Genomic DNA, 18,165 nt, shown 5'->3' with positions numbered 1-18,165 from the left:
GAGGATCACATCTTCTTCAATACTGGACCCTCCCCATATTTACTACAGAAAATTTGTTATTACTAGAAATTCATCAGATCTGTTTTTTAAAAAAATCTGTTTTTCAGGGTAAAATAAAATATTTCCCTGTCATAACAGGAAAAATAATCTTATTTAGAGTCTTTTGGCATAAAAATACTGATGCTATAATTATATATCTGGTGAGAGAGAACTATTCCCTACTCCTATAAGGAGTTTTATTCAGGGCTTTCTGTCATTACCATATTATGCTTATTACATACTGTCTTCTCCATGGTGATTTTTAAAAAGAAAATGGTACATAATCATTATCTTTGTTTTATGATATCCCTCCCTCTTTGCTATTTTCTTATCCTACCTTAATTTCTTAATTCTAAACTGACAATTATTGGTCCCAAGTTCCTTTCTCTTGATCTTGAATTTTCACTGCTCTTAAACTACCTCCTCATCTTGGCAGCTTTTATTAGTGGAACAGCAAAAGAGCTCCTGATAGCCGGAGCCTCTGATTTCCAATTTCTCAGACCTCTTCTAGGACCCTTTTGTTTATCTATCCCATATCTTGCACCTTTAATCTTCTTTTTTTCTTTACTGATTCTCTTTCTACAGAACACACACAGTTGAAGACCAGTCTAATCAAGACACCACCTAATGATACGTAGTTGGAGAGTCAGAATTAGAGTACAAGGTCACAGATATGAATACCATACCAAGCAGAGTCTGGATCAGGGGAAGGAGACTGTTGCTGGGTTGAGGGTCATCTTTTGGGGGACTTGGGGCTTCAGTAATATATGGAGAGGAGGTCACTAGGTTAGTGAGTCCACTCAAAGGAACAAGTAAAAATGAAATTATTGTAAAATTAACACGGAGGTCTTGATGGTTGACAAAAATATATGGGTGAAGTGAACGAATAAAAATAATCCTGAAGTTCTGATTGTCACTAATTGAGAGAATGGAACCATGATTTCAGAATTAGAGACTGGAGGTGTTATGGTTTAGATGTGAGGTGTCTTCCAAAAGCTCAAGGCAATGCAAGAAGGTTCAGAGGAGAAATGATTGGGTTGTAAGAGTCTTAACCCAATCAGTGAATTAATCCCTGATGGGATTAACTGGAGTGGTAGGGTACGGCTGGAGAAGGTGGAAATTGGGGTGTATCTATGGGGTATACATTCTGTATCTTGAGGGTGGACTTGATCTCTCCCTCTCTGGTTGCTGCTGTCAGTGATGGAGATGCTTCCCTCCACCCACACTCTTCTGCCATGATGTTCAGCCTCACCCGGAGCCCTGAGGAATGGTGTTGAACTTCTATGGACTAAGACCTCTGAAACCATGAGCCTTCAAATATACTTTTCCTCCTCTATAGTTGTTCTGGTCAGATCCTTTAGTCACAGCAGGTAAAAAGCTGACTAAAACAGGAGGGAAAGCAGATTTTGAGTGTGAGGTTGAGTTGAGGAGATCAGTTTTGTATTTGTTGAGTTGGCCCTACTCCATTGATTTAGATGATGGTGTTCTGTGGGCATATAGCATGTAGGTGGGAGCCAGTATAGCTGTGAGATACTCGTGCAAACTGAGTATATAGATCACTAGTTGAATTAAAAGAACTTGGGTTAAAATCCAGAATAGGGTCCTTAGTGTTTTACAGTGCCATTCGTAAGCTTTCACTTATTTTTTTTTTTAGTACTTAATTATTTAGAAGATAGTACACATCTTTGTTGCTATTAAAAAGCAGAATTAAATATACCTGAATAATTGCATGAAAGAAACAAAGGCCAAATATCATTTGTCTCCATTTTCTTCCAAGGATATTTTCTTCAAAAAATGAAGGTGTCATTTCAGTAAACGCTCGCCTGATATTTGCACGTAACCCTTTGGGAGGCTCATTGGTCACCTGGATTAAGATAGAACATATCCAGAAGAGAGGGTGATTTTATAGACTTGCATTATTTCTGAATAATACACACAGACTTAAGACACTGAGATGATCTAGCTAACTTTCCCACAAGGGCCTTCCTGGAATGTGCAAGCCTACTTCGTATCTTGTTCAGCCACAGTCCAGGAAGAATAGGGCCTGGCGGGGTCCTCAGATCTAGAACACTGGAAGCGTCTGCATAAGAGCCTTAGACACTTCCATTTGGTGCTCATTTTTCTAAACATGGGCCAAAAAGCATGCTAAGACTTTCTCCATTGGGTTTTTCAGTTATCTCAAAATATGACATCATTCCAGACTTTGTCCCATGACATAGGGCAGGGAGGAAAGAAGAACCTCTTATTTCTCATTCCTTCCCACATATTAGAAACTTCCTGCACTGAAATTCAGCAGCTATACCACCTGAAGGCCTTCTTCTCAAATGCTGAAACATTCCCATTCCTGTGGGACAGGATGTGTTGTCATTCACTGTACACTTAACATTTTCTTTTGAAGGGTAAGAGCTGGAAGAATTGAATGACAAACAGGACTAGAAGATGCAAAGATACTCACTGGCGACCTAATTTCCTCCACCTGCTTATCAGTTGAAAGGATATGGATATCCACCTTCTCACCCTGACCACATAAACTTCAATGTGGTTCTGTGCAAGGTCTGAGCTCCATGAAGCTCCTAAATGAACACTCAGAGACCAACCATTCCCATTCCAACCATGTTCATACATTACCTTGACAGAATTCTGAAGAACTGTAACAGGAAATGTAGTACTAGGCATAGAGCTTAGAAAAAGTCGAAAAGTGTCCTTGATAACATGAGCTATTTAAAACAAAGACAAAACAACAAAAAAGGAAAATGTTTAGCTTGTAGTAGCACTTTTCTTAATAAGAATTTTTTTAATAAGAAATAAGACTGTTTTTTGAATCCTAGTTGTGTAACTTAACTGAACCTGCCTAGTACTCAAATTTCTTATCTATTATAAGAGCAAACACAATGCCTACAATAAAGATCTACTCTAAGAACTTGATAAAATGGTATTATTAAGCAAATGTATGTGCTCAACATACTTGGATCTATGAAGGATTTAATTAGCTCTTCCATGGCTAACATCCAAGAAACAGCAAGATGGCAGTTTTGCAAAAATACCCAGTTTCCTGATTTCATTGCATCCTTGATCATTTTCTCAGCAATGGGTCCTTGTCCTTGTCCTAGTGAAATTGACTGCACTCTGAATTGAACAAAAAAAAGAGACTGTGTTATACTATTTTAAAGCAATGCAGATATTTTAAAAATGTAAATATGCTATGATAGTCTTCAAATGCCAAGTTAATGGGATCGTCCACTGGATCACTTCTGTTTTATATTACCATTATGGGAGACTGCTTGAATTTGAAATATATTTCATATGGAGTGGTCAAAAACAATAGTAAAACAGACTTAGGCCAAAGAAAGAAAATTAATATTTATAAAATAAAAGAAGTACAGAACCAAGAGAACCAGCAATGATCCTAGTATATCCAGAGCTCTTTTTTAGGGGTCTCAGGTTTCTGGGAACATGATAAATATGCAATTAGTCTTGGAAATCACTTTTATCAGTGTTATCTATCAAGGTGAGGAACTGCTCCTTTGGAGAATCATTGGACTTCACTGGTTACCAAGCCACCTTTCCTAAATAGCCCCTCATTGCCTGGCCCCATCAGTCAATTTCACTGGGGCAAGGACAAGGACCCGAGTCTAGTTTTCCCAGCACCATTTGTTGAAGAGGCTGTCTTTTCTCTAATGTATGTTTTTGGCACCTTTGTCTAGTATGAGATAAATGTATTGATGTGGGCTTGTCTCTGTGTCTTCTGTTCTGTTCTATTGCTCTTCATGTCTGTTTTGATGCCAGTATTATGCTGTTTTTGTTACTATAGTTCTTTAGTAAATTTAAGGTCCAAGATTGTGTTGCCTCCTGCTTTGCTTTTCTTGCTGAGGATTGCTTTGGCTATTCTGGGTCTCTAATTTTTTCAAATAAATTTCATGCCTGCTTTCTATGAAGAATTTTGAAAATTGAAATTGAATGAAGATTGCATTGAATGGAATAGCACTTTGGGTAGTATGGCCATTTTGACTTCCTATCTGACAACATGGGAGATCTTTCCACCTTCTAAGGTCTTCTTAAATTTCGTTTTTTAGTGTTCTGTAATTTTCTTTGTAGAAGTCTTTTGCCTCTTTCGTTAGATTAATTCCCAGGTATTTTATATATTTTTTTGAGGCTATTGTGAGTGGGATGGTTTTCCTAATTTCACATTCAGCTAATTCATCATTGGAGTACAGGAATGCAATGATTTATGGTTGTTAATTTTGTAGCCTGCTACTTGCAGAATTCATTTATGAGTTATAGAAGTTTTCTGGTAAAATTTTTTGGGTCTTCTAAATAAAGGATCATGTCATTACAAAGTTGAACTAGTTTGAGCTTTTCTTTTACTATTTGTATCCATTTAATTTCTTTCTTTTGCCCAACTGCTCTGACAATTACAATGTTTGCCTAATTGCTCTGACAATAACAATGTTGAATTGAAATGGTAAAAGTGGGCATCCCTGTCTTGTTCCAGGTTTTAGGGGGCATGTTTTCACTTTTTTCTTCATTTAGAATGATGCTGGCCTTGGATTTGTTGTTCATAGCTTTTGCAATGTTGAGGTATATTGTTTCTATCCCTATTTTTCTAGTGTTTTAAATATAAATGGATGCTGCATTTTATCAAATGCTTTTTCTGCATCTATCCAAATAATCATGTGATTCTTGTCTTTCCATTGATTGATGTATTGAATTATGTTTTTTGATTTTTGTATGTTTAACCAACCTTGCATACTTGGGAAGAAACTCACTTGGTCATGGCAAACTGTATTTTTAATGTGTTTTTGTATGTGATTTGCTAATTTCATTAAGAATATTTGTATCTATGTTCATTAAGAATATTAGTCTGAAATTTTCTTTCCTTGATGTGTCTTTTTCTGTTTTTGTCATCAGGGTAATACTAGCTTCATAGAATGAGTTTGGAAGATTATTCTATTTAATGGAATGATTTGAGGAGGACTGGTATTAGTTCTTTAAAGGTTTGGTAGAACTGGGCTGAGAATCCATCTGTTCCTGAGCTTTTCTTTGTTGGTAGGATTTTGATGTTTCTTCAGGCACTCCGTCTGTCCAGTATTGAATTTTAATGAAATCCCTCTTTCACCCATCTCACAGTATTCCTGATGCTTGCATCTAGGGTTACTGAGTGAGGAGAAATCCGGTTTCCTCCTAGTCCCATCTTCTTCCTTCAACATTATGTTTTTAAAGATTCATTCATGTTATTGTGTGTTATTATAGTCCACGCATTTTTCATTGCTGCATAATATTCTAGGGTGCTCTTAGACTACAATTTATTAACTATTCATTCTTGAATATTTGAGTTATTTGTTTGTTATTTTTCACAATGCTTCAAAAACATTTTTTATTCTAATTGGTTATATATGACAGCAGAATGCATTACAATTCATATTATACATATAGAGCACAAATTTTCATATCTCTGGTTGTACACAAAGTAGAGTCACACTATTTGTGTCTCCATACATGTACTTAGGGTAATGATGTCCATCTCATTCCTACCCTCATGCCCCCTCCCTTCTCCTCCCTCCCCTTTGCTCTATCTAGAGTTCATCTAGTCCTCCCATGCCACACCCGCATTATGAATAAGCATCCTTACATCAGAGAAAACATTCAGCATTTGTTTTTTGGGGGATTGGATAATTTCACTTAGCATTATATTCTCCAACTCCATCCATTTACCTGCAAATACCATGATTTTATTCTCTTTTAGTGCTGAATAGTAGTCCGTTGTGTATATTTACCACATTTTCTTTATCCATTCATCAACTCATGGGCATCTAGGTTGTTTCCACAGTTTAGCTATTGTGAAATGTGCTGCTATAAACATTGATGTGGCTGTGTCCCTGTAGTATACTGTTTTAAAGTCCTTGGGGTAGCTGGGTCAAATGATGGTTCCATTCCAAGTTTTCCAAGGAATCTCCATACTGCTTTCCATATTGGCTGCACCAATTGCAATCCTACCATCAAAGTATGAGTGTGCCTTTTTCTCCACATCCTCACCAACACTTATTGTTGTTTGTATTCTTAATAGCTGCCATTCTGACTGGAGATGAAATCTTAGAGTAGTTTTGATTATTTGCATTTCTATACCTGCTAGAGATATTGAACATTTTTTTTCTCATATTTGTTGATTAATTGTATATCATTTTCTGAGAAGTGTCTGTTCAGTTCCTTGGTCCATTTATTGATTGGGTTATTTGATTTTTTGGTGTTAAGATTTCAAAAACATTTTGTATGTACCTTTTGGTTTATGTTGGCACTCCATTTTTTGTGTGAATATTTCTTGAGGTGGAACTGCTGTTTGACAGAGTATGTGTACATATAACTTTTGTGTAATATCAAACTGTTTTCCAAGATGGTGTTGCATTCCATACCTCCACCAGCAGTAGATGAGAGTTTCTCTTTCTCCACCTCTTGGTTAAGGTCTGGTGTAGTGGTGTCTCACTGAGGTTTTAAATTGTTTGCTTTTTTAAATTGACTGTTTGGCTATGTCCTTTATTGTTTTTTATCCTCTCCAGCCTCAAACTTATTTGAGTTTAGTCTTAATTAATAGACAGCACTTATTTTTTGAGCAAAATTTGGTTTACAATGAGTGTATAGTTAACATATAGCTCCCTTTCCCTCCCCCAGTTTCTTCCTGTGTTAGTGTGATACATTTGTTATGATTGATGAGGTAATATCAACATAATATTATATAATGAAAATCTATAGATTAGATTAGGGTTTACCCTTTGGGTGGTACTTCCTGAGTGGCTTTTTTGTATTGAGTTCTTTAGGTTGGATATAAACCCTCTGTTATATTTACTACGAGTATTTTTTCCCACTTTGTCACTTGTCTCTTTAAAACACTCTTAATACTGCCTTTTATGAATAAACATCCTATATGTTAATGTACTTCAATCTAATTTATCAGTTTTTAAAAATGATCACCTTTTTGTATTTAGAAAAAATGTCACTGCCCAGGATGACACTCTCTTATATTATTTTCTAGTTATTATTTTTCCTTTTATATATTTGCCTTATATATACATGTCAAAATTATTTTTTTGTGTGTGGCTGTTCCAGCAAATTCAGGAATATTTATTGAAAAGATCCTTTTTTATTCCTCACTCTGACTTCTGTCATAAACAGGATCTCAACGTACATGAGTTCATTTCTGAATTATCTATTTTTTTCATTCATCTATTAGTCTAGACTTGCACTGGTGCCACAACATCTAAATAACTCATTTTATAATAAGTTTATAGTAAATCTTGACATGTAATAAAAAAGTTCTCTCACCTTGTTTTTCTTCTTTAATAGTGTCTTAATTTTTTTTTTATTAGAAGTGTACAGTTCACTGTCTTCCAGTATACTCACAATGTTGGAAAATCATCACTGCAGTCTGGTTCCAGAATATTTTCACTATCCCAAAAAGAAATCTCATACCTACTGTGCTAGAGTTTTGCAGAAAAACTGAACCAATGTTATATATGTGTACCTATATGTGGTGTGTGTGTGTGTGTGTTTTCCCATGATACACACATAAATTTAATGGGAGTTAGCTCATGTGATTATAGAGACCATGCAGTCCCAAAATCTGCCTTCTGTAAACTGAAGAATGAGGAAAGCCATTGGCATAATTCCTATTGAGTGAAAGTTCTGAGAATCAGAACATACCAGCTCAAACAGAATATTTCTTCAGGTATTTTTTCTGAATCTCCTTCCCTCTTCTCTCCTGGTACTTTCATTATGTGTGTGTTGGTGGGGTTGGTGGTATCTCTCAGGTCTCTTGGGCTCTGTTCAAAAATTTTTCTTCTTTCTTTTTTTCCTTTCTGCTCCTCAGAAGCTGAGGAATCTAAATTGACCTATTTTTCTCTCTACTGATTCTTTCTTCTGCCTCCTCCCATATGTATCCTTTTATTGACTTTTAAATTTCAATTATTATAATTTTAATCTCCAGAATTTCTACTTTGTTCCTTTTTATAAATTCTATCTCTTTACTGATATTCTCTATTTTGATGAGACATCATTCTCATGTTTTCCTTTAGTTCTTTGTTGATGTTTTATTTAGCTATGAGTATATTTAAAATAATTGATTTAAAATTTTTGTCTATAAAATATTGCATATTCTTTGTTATTTGTAAAAGTGTCAAGAAGTAGAGAATAGAATAGTGGTTATTACTGCCTGAGAAGGATGTGAAAGGGTGGGTTGGAGAGAGGATGGTTCATGAGTACAGGGGTGCTGCTGTATAGGAGGAATAACCTCCAGTGTTCTACAACACATTGGGATAACTATGGTTGACAACAATTAATTATTTCAAATGACTGGTTAAAGAGAATTTTGAATGATTCCAACACAAAGAAATAATAAATGTCTGAGGTGACAGATATGCCATTTACCCTAATTTGATCATTATACATTGTATAATATACTGAAACATCACTATAAATTACAATTTATAAATTTAAATACCCTATAAATTATAATTATTCTATATCATTTAAAATGGAAGTATATAAAATACATTTTTTTATCTAGTAGGTTCAATGCCTACCATTTACCAGGTTCAGTTTCTGTTAAGATTTTTTTTCCTTGTAAATGGACCATACTTCTTGTTTGCTTGAATATCTTACAATGCTTTTTGAAAGGTGGACATTTTGAATATTATAAAGTGGCAACTATAAAAATCAGATTGTTCCCTCTCCAGTGTTTGTTGCTGCTACTCATGGTTTGTTTACTGACTTTTGTGAATCACTTTTATAAAAATTGTATTATTTGTTGCATGTTGATACTGACATGTAGACATGACATCTCTATTTGGTAGGCTTAGTAATCAGCTAGTAATTCAATAGTGATTTCATTAAATGCCTAGAATGACAACAATAAGAAGTCTCCAAGATTTGTATGTGGGCTCTGTGTGTGTTTTGGGTCATGCTTTCAACACTCATCTGGGCTGAGTACAAAGGAACTTATCCTAACTATTGAGTTGAGTTACTGGTCTTTTCTGGCCACTAGACTCAAATGACACTTGGTTATTGTGTCTCAAGTCAGCCTACTTTTGGGCTGGAACTTGTACCAACAGCTCTCCTGGATCTCAAGCTTTTGGACTCAGACTGGAACTACACATTATCAACTCTTCTGAATCTCCAGCTTTTGGGACTTCTTAGTCAATTCCTTATTAAAAAATATATATGTGTGTATACATATATGCATGAACATATGTGTGTACATATATGCACACATATATTATATATTCACATATATTTTAAATATATATTGACTATACTAAAATATATTAAATATATTATTTATATATTATTACATATATACATTTAAACATATGTGTGCACATACACATGTATATGTACACATATATATGCCCACATATATACACACACATATATACTATATATCATATTTGTATATATAAGATATTTGGAGAGACCACATTCACACATATATAAATATATACACATATAATAATATATGTGTTTATATGTGTGTATGTGTGTGTACATATATACACATATACATATATTTCTATGCAGACCATAAGCTCCAAATGAAGAGATTGGATCTTTCATCCTCCTGTAATTTTTAGTCCTGGGACCAGGCTGCATCAGAACTGGAAGCTATCATGAGAAAGACTCAGCTACTTAGGAGGTGGAAACAAGAGGATTACAAGTTTAAAGCCTGTCTGGGCAACTTGGTGAGATCCTGTTTCAAAACAAAAAATAAAAAAGGTTTGGGGAATGTAGCTCAGTGGTAATGCACCCCTGGGTTTAATCCCCATTATTGCAAAAAAAAAAAAAAAAAATATATATATATATGTTAAATACTAAAAACGGTTCAATCACTGTTCAATTTCATTATTATACTTTAAGACTTAAAACAATCATTATGCTCAAATGAAGTTTATACCTGCTTTTATAATTTTTATTTCATTTTAATAATATACATAGAGAAATATTAACACATCTTAATTTTTTTTTAGTGAAATATTGGAATGGTAGTGTTCATGCTCCACAGTAGGTAAGAACAAAGACAAATTAACAAAGAGGTAAAAACTGCACAATGTGACCTTACCGTTCTGAATATCCGCTATCCCGGGCGAACCTCTGAAATGCACCCATGGGATCTGAGCCTGTGCTTAAGATGAACACCAGGGGGGTGTTATATGACATGTCTTGGTATAGGGTAGGCAGGTCCACAGGTGGTGGCTCTATAAACTGTTTTCCAAGATTTTCTATCACAAATTCTGTAAGAGCAAAAACCACCTGAAATTTGAAAAGAAAAAAAAATCTAATCTGCATTTGGGGTAAAATTGGGAGTTCATAACCCACTTGAATCTAATGTATGAAATATTATATGTCAAGAGCTTTGTAATGTTGTGAACAACCAATAAAAAAATAATAAAAAAATCTAAAAAATAGTATGTTGGATGAGGTTCCTTCACAGTTTTATCCTAAATTTCCACTTTGACTTCTGGTGGTGGTGGCTCTATACTTCAGCACTTAATCTTTTGTGATTGGTAGACTTCTTTTTATGGACATAATCTGTGGATTTGTATACCAATATCTGTTGACCTAGTTCTCATGACTTCACAAGCAAGAAGAACTGTTGGATAAGAGGGAAGTTCCTCATCATTCTATTTATGGTAGTCCCTATTTATCTACCAGGGATATATTCTAAAACCTCCAGTGGATGTCTAAAACATGAATATTACTCAACCCTATGTATACTATGCTTTTTCCTATATATACATACTTACAATAACACATACTTACAATAATTTCTAAATTAGCATATTAATAGATTAATAATAGCTAATAATAAAACAGCATAACAATATGCTATAATACAGGTTATGTGAGTGTGGTCTCTCTCAAAATAGCTCATTTGTGTTCATCCTTCTTCTTGTGATGATATGAACTAATACAAAGTCTACCTGAAGAGATGAAATGAAGGAGTATCCCAACCTGGTCTAGAGCTATGGCCTAGGATCATATTTCCCTTGTATGGTCACCTGGGAAAAGGTGTTCAGGTGCTTACCCATATAAATTAGGATGTGTTATGGCACATCCTCACCTAGCATGTGAGATACAACCTCACATGGATTAGGCGAAGGCTTTTTAGATGTGACACACTAGCCCAATCAATAAAAGTAGAAAATAAATAACCTGGACACCAAAATTAGAAAATGTTTGAGCTTCACAGGACACTATAAAGAAAGGAAAAAGACAACACACAGAGTGGGGAAACATTTTTGCAAATCATACCTAAAATTTATAAAGAACTCTTGTAACTCAACAATAAAAAGCAAATGATATAACTAAAATGGTAAAGGATCTAAACAGACATTTCTACAAATAGCTAATAAGCACAGTCATTAGGAGCATGCAAAGCAAAGCTACAAGATATCACCTCATACTCCCTAGGATGGCAATTCAGTAGTCCCCCCTTATCTGTGGAAGATATGTTCCAAGACATCCCTCAGTATGCCTGAAACTGTCAGTGTTATAGAGTCAATATGTATTTTTTTGTAAGAGGAAACTGGATCTCAAATTTCCACCTTCCTTAGGTGAAGGAAGACTGGATTAAAACATTAGTTCTGAGGAGGAGAGAGTTCCTGGTGAATCTAAACTTGGAAACTAATAATGCTGTAGGTCATGACATATATCCTGATGTTCTTCACCCCTCTAATTACTTCAAGAATAATTGTTTCTTCCTATATATATTTAATTACATCAAAATAGTGGTTTTAAAAACATGGCTGGGGTTGGTGGCTCACCTAGCACACGCAAGGCCCTGGGTTCAATCCTTAGCACTATGTAAAAATAAATAAATAAAATATAGGTAATGTGTGCAACTACAACTAAAAAGTAAATAAATAAATAAATAAAATATGGCTGCGGGCTTATCAGCAGCAGTACCTGGAAACTTGTCAGAAATGCAGTTCTTAGGCCTCATTCCAGACATAGAAACTCTGTGAGGGCAGTTCCCAGCAATCTGCGTTTAATAAATCTCCAAGGTGACTGAAGCATATTGAAATTTGAGAACACCGGTGTAGAAGATTTTTCTTATTTTTATTCTGTGGTAATAAACTATTCTCTGTCATTCTGAATTAAATGATAATTTCTTTTTTCTCATGCCAGTTCAAATGTGTAAAAATTTTCCTGGTAGGTGTCAATAATATTTATACTAAATAAAAAGTTGTTGATGGGGCTGGGATTGTGACTCAGGTGTAGAGCACATGCAGGGCCTTGGGTTCGATCCTCAGTAACACATAAAAATAAATGAATGGAAAAAGGTATTGTGTCCAACTACAACTAAAAAATAAATATTTTTAAAAAAGAATTGTTGAGATGATAATCATTCTATTTTCTGATGCAGTTCTAATAAGTCTACCACCAGTTTACTAAGAGATTTTTTACAAAATGGAATTTCATCTCTGTGTTTAGAATGTTTATTCCACTTCTGTATTATATGTGTGTGTGTGGGGGGGGAGTGCACATGCACGTGCAAGACTGTAGTAGTTTATAATGTCTATTCTACTTCTGATTATGTGTGTGTGTGTGTGGGGGGGGGGGTGCACATGCACGTGCAAGACTGTAGTATTCCATGGAAGCCACCTGTATTCTCTATCTCTCAAAGAAGCAGTTAACTCCATTAAGTAGGATCATTTGACCTGCTTGGGAACAGCTCTGGGAAAACAGGCTGAGTACATTGAAATCCCTCATCACTGAGATCTTATCTTTGTTTTAAGTTTCTGCTTCTGGATAGGAATCTAGATCTTCAGTTTTGAAACTAAATTTGATTCTTTACTCTCAAACTGCAATTTCTTTAGCAAGTTGTTCTAAATATAATTGGGAAGAAGTAAGGCTGGTATGACATTGCCATACTTTAATTGTCTTTTCATTGTGATCCCATCAATTGTCTTGACTCATTTAGTTCCTGGATTCTCTGGAACAAGTGTCTAACTCTATTTTCTGAAACCTAATCTGTTTCCTTGACTCCTCCATGTTAATTTTGAAGCCAGTTTTGTTTGGTAAAATAACCCATAAGATTTTAGGTTGAGTGCTTTGGTTTAAGAGTTTTCAATTAACCTTTTGTGAATTGGTATAACTGTCTAACATTTATAACTTTGATCATATTTGGAGAGCTGTCCTATGACATGTTGCAAGAGAACCCAGGTGTAGAAGGATATGACTAGGAATTAAACAGATTTTATTATGGAAATTTTTAAGAGTGTATAAAATGAAAGAATAATAAAACTTATACTTTACCTCGATTCAACATTTGTTAAGGTATGCCCAATCATGATTTCATTGATATATCCACCCATTCCTTAAGCCCTCAGGATTATTTTAAAGCAAATGTCATGCATGATATCACTTTATCCTTAAGTAATTCAATATTTATGTAAGATAAAGACTTTAAAAACCATAAACACAGTACTATAATCACATCTAAAAATTAACAGTTCCTTAATATCACCAAATATATAGGCAGTATTCACTTTTCTCTGATATAAAATTGTATGTGTATATATGCTTAAATAACTGTATGTTTAATCAAATCTAAATAAAACTTATACATAGAGATTAGGTGATTTGTCTCCTAAATATTTTGTAACCTAAAATCTTCATCCTTTATCTTTTTTTCTCTTAATAAGCAAACATTAAACAAAATAGGTGGCTAAAGAAATGAGTGCAAAATTTCTCATAGTCAAGAATTTTTTAGTTCTCATGGTTTTATCTCTAAAGCTTCCTTTTCTTTGGGACTCATGCCATCTAGTAATCCTCTCATTTTCATCACCATGCAGTCTGGTAGCTACTGTTTCATTTTCAATGAAGGTGTTTCACTTGGTTCGTTGTATGTCTGTTCATTGAACAAAATGTAAATGACTTACCACTGTGTCCCAGGCATTCTCCTGACAGCATCAGAGTCCATGGGAGGTTCAGAGTCCATGTGGACATTCACCACACCAATCTCAGTTCCTTGACCTCTAACTCCAGGGCATATCATCTATCTCATGAACAGTCACCCACACTCACAGCCAACCTCAGGACACTTTCTTTACTTAGAACTGTTTCACAATAGAAATTTTAAGCTCAACTTTCATCACAACCACTTCTATTCTTCCAGATCTTCTACACCTCTAGTCCAATTTTATCTGCTTCCAAAGAAATTTCCTTTTCTGTTTATAAGTGCTTTCTTATCTCTTGCTTTTCCCAGAACTTCTCTTACCAATATTCTCAATGGACTTATATCTTCTATACTTTTATTGCAATCATATGTATCCCAGGTCAACCCCATAACCTATTTTCTATGTTCCTGTGAAGACAAATAAAAGTTCTTCAAAGCTGTATTAATATTTGCCAACTATACTTTGGCCTTTTCCAGTTAATTCCAGTTAATTCTCTCTCTCTCTCTCTCTCTCTCTCTCTCTCTCTCTCTCTCTCTCTCTCTCCCCCTTCTCCTGCTCTTATCTGTCTCCCCAAAGAATCAGCTTCCATTTTCTTCCAGTGCCTCCCAAATTCACTATTTGGATTCTTAGCAGGTAAGTAAATATAATTTATTTAGAATAATAAAATTATAGATTATGTATGCACAGATATAAAAACTGGAACTATCTGCAATACTTCATTCATTTTGTTGATAACTTTTGTGTACTGAAATTCCATACCTAATTGACTCCTGTAGCACTTCTTTCTCCTGTTGTTTTTTCTGCTCATGTGACTCATTCTTTCTCAAAGCCCTTCATCCCTCCTCTGTGCCTCTTGAAAGTTGGTTCTCATCAGAGTTTCACTCTTTGTACACCTGAGCCTTTATTCTACTGTGTATTATTCCTCTACAGTCCCAACAACCTCAATAGTTTTACTTTTCAACTCAATGCTGATGATTCTTATTAAATGTTGCAAAGAAGATGTCCCTGATAGCTGACAAGCACTGTAGACTCAATGACATCTTTCTATACATATTTTTTATGTTTGCTTAGTTCTTGGTACCACTCTCTATACTGGCACCAAAACGAAAAATGTGAGCCACACTAGTCACCTCATCACATCCCCTTCCATCTCTTTAATCTACTACTTGTGTCTTATTTCAGGTTGCCACAGTTTCTTACATAGACTACTTCAATAGTTTTCAAATATGTCTGGTGACTTGTTTTATACCCTTCAAATGCTTCCTCCCCATTGTTGCTAAGATTAATTCCCTGTTAAAGCCTCCAACAGACTTCTGTACCATTTATGCAGATGGCATAAGTTCCCTAACAGCGCACAATAGGTAAGTGATAATGAAGTTCCTGGATGGCTCTCTAATCTTCTCTTTCATTATCTTCTGTATAAAATAACATGTTCTACTAATAATACAGAGCCTCTATTTTTTAGAGGCCTGGCCATTGTTAGTCTCAAACAAACTTATGGATCATAACTGACTGGTGAGCTTTAGTAGAAACAATTATAACAGTTAATAAAAATTAATAAAAAAAACCCTACCTTTTCTTCTTTGCAACATTTAATAAGAATTAGTTTGTGGAAAGAACTCAATTCTGAGAGCCAATATTCCAGGAGTATGGCCTCCTTTTCTCTCATGGATTGGTCTTCTTTTTGAAATTCAAAATAGTCTTCCAACTGGCTTGAGTTAATATAAGTCTTAAAAGATCCTGGAAACACAATTTTAAAAGCTTTAATTTGAATGTTTTGACTTTAAAATTAAAGAAATGTATATTTGGTAATTTTAAAAGATCATATTAGAAGCATGAGTAATTATCATAAAATCACAAATAAAATTTCAAATTAGTAAGGGGGCCTAAATAAATAAGAGTATGGATGATCCACTTAAAGTCAAGAAAGAAGTAAAAAAAAAAAAACCTGCCTCCACTCTCCAAAAATCTCCACAAGATAACAGAAATATCCCTCTTTGTCATATGCTTAACAGATCAAGCATGAAAAAATCAGAAAAAGACATCATACTTAATAAGTTTGAGCTAAATGTTATATATAGAAATTTGTATCCAAGAAATGATGCACATGGAATAGTTATAGAAATGAAAATGTACCATCTGAACATGTACCAGCATATTGTTGGGAAAACAATATAGAAGGTTTTAATTCAGAGCAGTTGTTTTCTCTGGGGAAAAGACAGTATGAGGGGATTTGGGGTTGTTGGTACCGTTCTATTTTTTGATTTGGGTCATGGCTCATGAGTGTATATGGTTTGTGATAGTTGTATGATTTTGGTTTTTATATTCTTTCTGTATTTATGTTATCCTTAAATAAAAAATTTTAAAAAATCTATGGGATGCAACCAAAGCAATATTTACAGGTAAATCTATATTCTTAAAAGGGGTATAATAGTAAACATAAAATATTGAAAATTGATGGGCCAAACATTCAACTCAAGAAATTGTGAAAACAGTTAATTCAGTTTCTTAAAGGTGAATAATTTCCTAGTAGAAAACATTCACATTTCAGAAGAGGGTTAAAGGAGATATTAAAGCTAGGATTCAAGAGTCTGTTTACAAATGCCGTACAGCAGATTTTTTTGTCATATTACCCAAGCATATGGAAATAGGTCGCAAAAATATATATCGTGTAATTCCTTGAAAAACTGGAAATGACTCTTCTAAGTCACAGCATGCAAACCACATGGCAGTAGATAACCAGGGAACTTCAGGCTTAGGAGGGCGATCCTACCAGAGGACAGGAAAAAAAATAATAATAATAATTCACAAAGACAATAATAAAATGCTCTTTTACCTTGTTTAAGTGAAAATTCAAGCTACAATAGTAGGTTAAAAATAACCATTTCTCTGGGACAACTAATAAGATATAGTAGACCTCTATGTAGAAGTGCAGCTGACAAAAGCTTTTCAGGTTGACATTTGCAGAGTACAAAGTTGATCTGGTGAAGGGTTAAAATTAAATCTGTTAAGCCTATTTCTGGGCTCTTCTCCAACATCTTACACCAGTCTTCCTCAACTTCACAAACATTCTTATGGTTAATGATTTTTTTCTATAGAACTAGAGTCCAAAGCAGATTCTGAATAATCTTACCTAGAAGGTGAGGAAAGCTGAGTCGTGAGCAATATCATACCAAAACAAATAACTATGGGGAGGCGGCCAGCACCTCGCTCAGGGGTCCTTCTTCCTGCCCATGGAGCGTATAAGCCACAGGAGAAGATGAGTCAGAAATAATTAGTGAAGAACAAAAGACACAGAGTCATAAAAAATATTTTTAAAGGAAGCTTGTAGCACCTGATAGACCCAGCCAACACAGAAGCTGGAGCTGAACAATTAGAAAATGGCTCCTGTGCAGCCAATATGGAAAGCAGAATGGAGATTCCTTGGAAATCTGGGAATGGAACCACCATGTGACCCAGCTTTCCCTCTCCTCAGTCTATACCTAAAGAACTTAAAAACAGCATACTACAGGGACACAGCCACATCAATGTTTATAGCAGCCCAATTCACAACAGCTAAACTGTGGAGCCAACCTAGATGCCCTCCAATAGATGAATGGATAAAAAAATATGTGGCATATATACCCAATGGAATATTACCCAGCAATATAAAGAGAATAAAATCATGGCATTTGCAGGTAAATGGATGGTTTTGGAGAAGATAATGCTAAGTGAAGTTAGCCAATCCCAAACAAAACAAATGCCGAATGTTTTCTCTGATATAAGGAGGTGGATTCATAGTGGGGTAGGGAGGGGGATCATGGGAGGAATAGATGAACTCTAGATAGGGTTGAGGGGTGGGAGGGAAAGGGAGGGGTCAGGGGGTTAGCAAGGATGGTGGAATGTGGTGGACATCATCATCCAAAGTACATGTATGAAGACATGAATTGGTGTCAACATACTTTATATACAATCAGATATGAAAAATTGTGCTGTATATGTGTAATAAAAATCGTAATGCATTCTGATGCCATTTATTTTTAAAAAATCAATTAAAATTTTTTAAAAATAAAAATAATGGCTCCTGTGTTATTTGGGTTTTTAGAGATTAGTGCTCTATCTGTTGCGTGTGTGGTAAAAATTTGCTCCTCAAATGTAGGTTCTCTATTCACCTCACTGATTGTTGTTTCTTTTGCTGAGA

The 18,165-nt window shown here is 34.9% G+C and overlaps 1 protein-coding gene across 1 annotated transcript in view; it reads right to left on the bottom strand.

Moving 5' to 3' along the window:
* Dnah6 (dynein axonemal heavy chain 6) overlaps nt 1-18,165 on the bottom strand; it is a 275,338-nt gene that overhangs the window by 25,399 nt on the left and 231,774 nt on the right. Inside the window, exons 61-66 of the mRNA XM_026413801.2 lie at nt 16,619-16,754; nt 15,559-15,725; nt 10,142-10,332; nt 3,005-3,165; nt 2,668-2,756; nt 1,757-1,903 (exon numbers count right to left, since the gene is read on the bottom strand). Of these exons, the coding sequence (XP_026269586.2) occupies nt 1,757-1,903; nt 2,668-2,756; nt 3,005-3,165; nt 10,142-10,332; nt 15,559-15,725; nt 16,619-16,754 (891 nt within the window). The remainder of the gene's footprint in view (nt 1-1,756; nt 1,904-2,667; nt 2,757-3,004; nt 3,166-10,141; nt 10,333-15,558; nt 15,726-16,618; nt 16,755-18,165) is intronic.

The sequence above is a fragment of the Urocitellus parryii genome, chromosome 12 (genome assembly GCF_045843805.1).
Source record: "Urocitellus parryii isolate mUroPar1 chromosome 12, mUroPar1.hap1, whole genome shotgun sequence".
NCBI lineage: Eukaryota > Metazoa > Chordata > Mammalia > Rodentia > Sciuridae > Urocitellus > Urocitellus parryii.
Note: the sequence above shows the minus strand (reverse complement) of the source record. Positions and strands in the feature narration are given on the sequence as shown.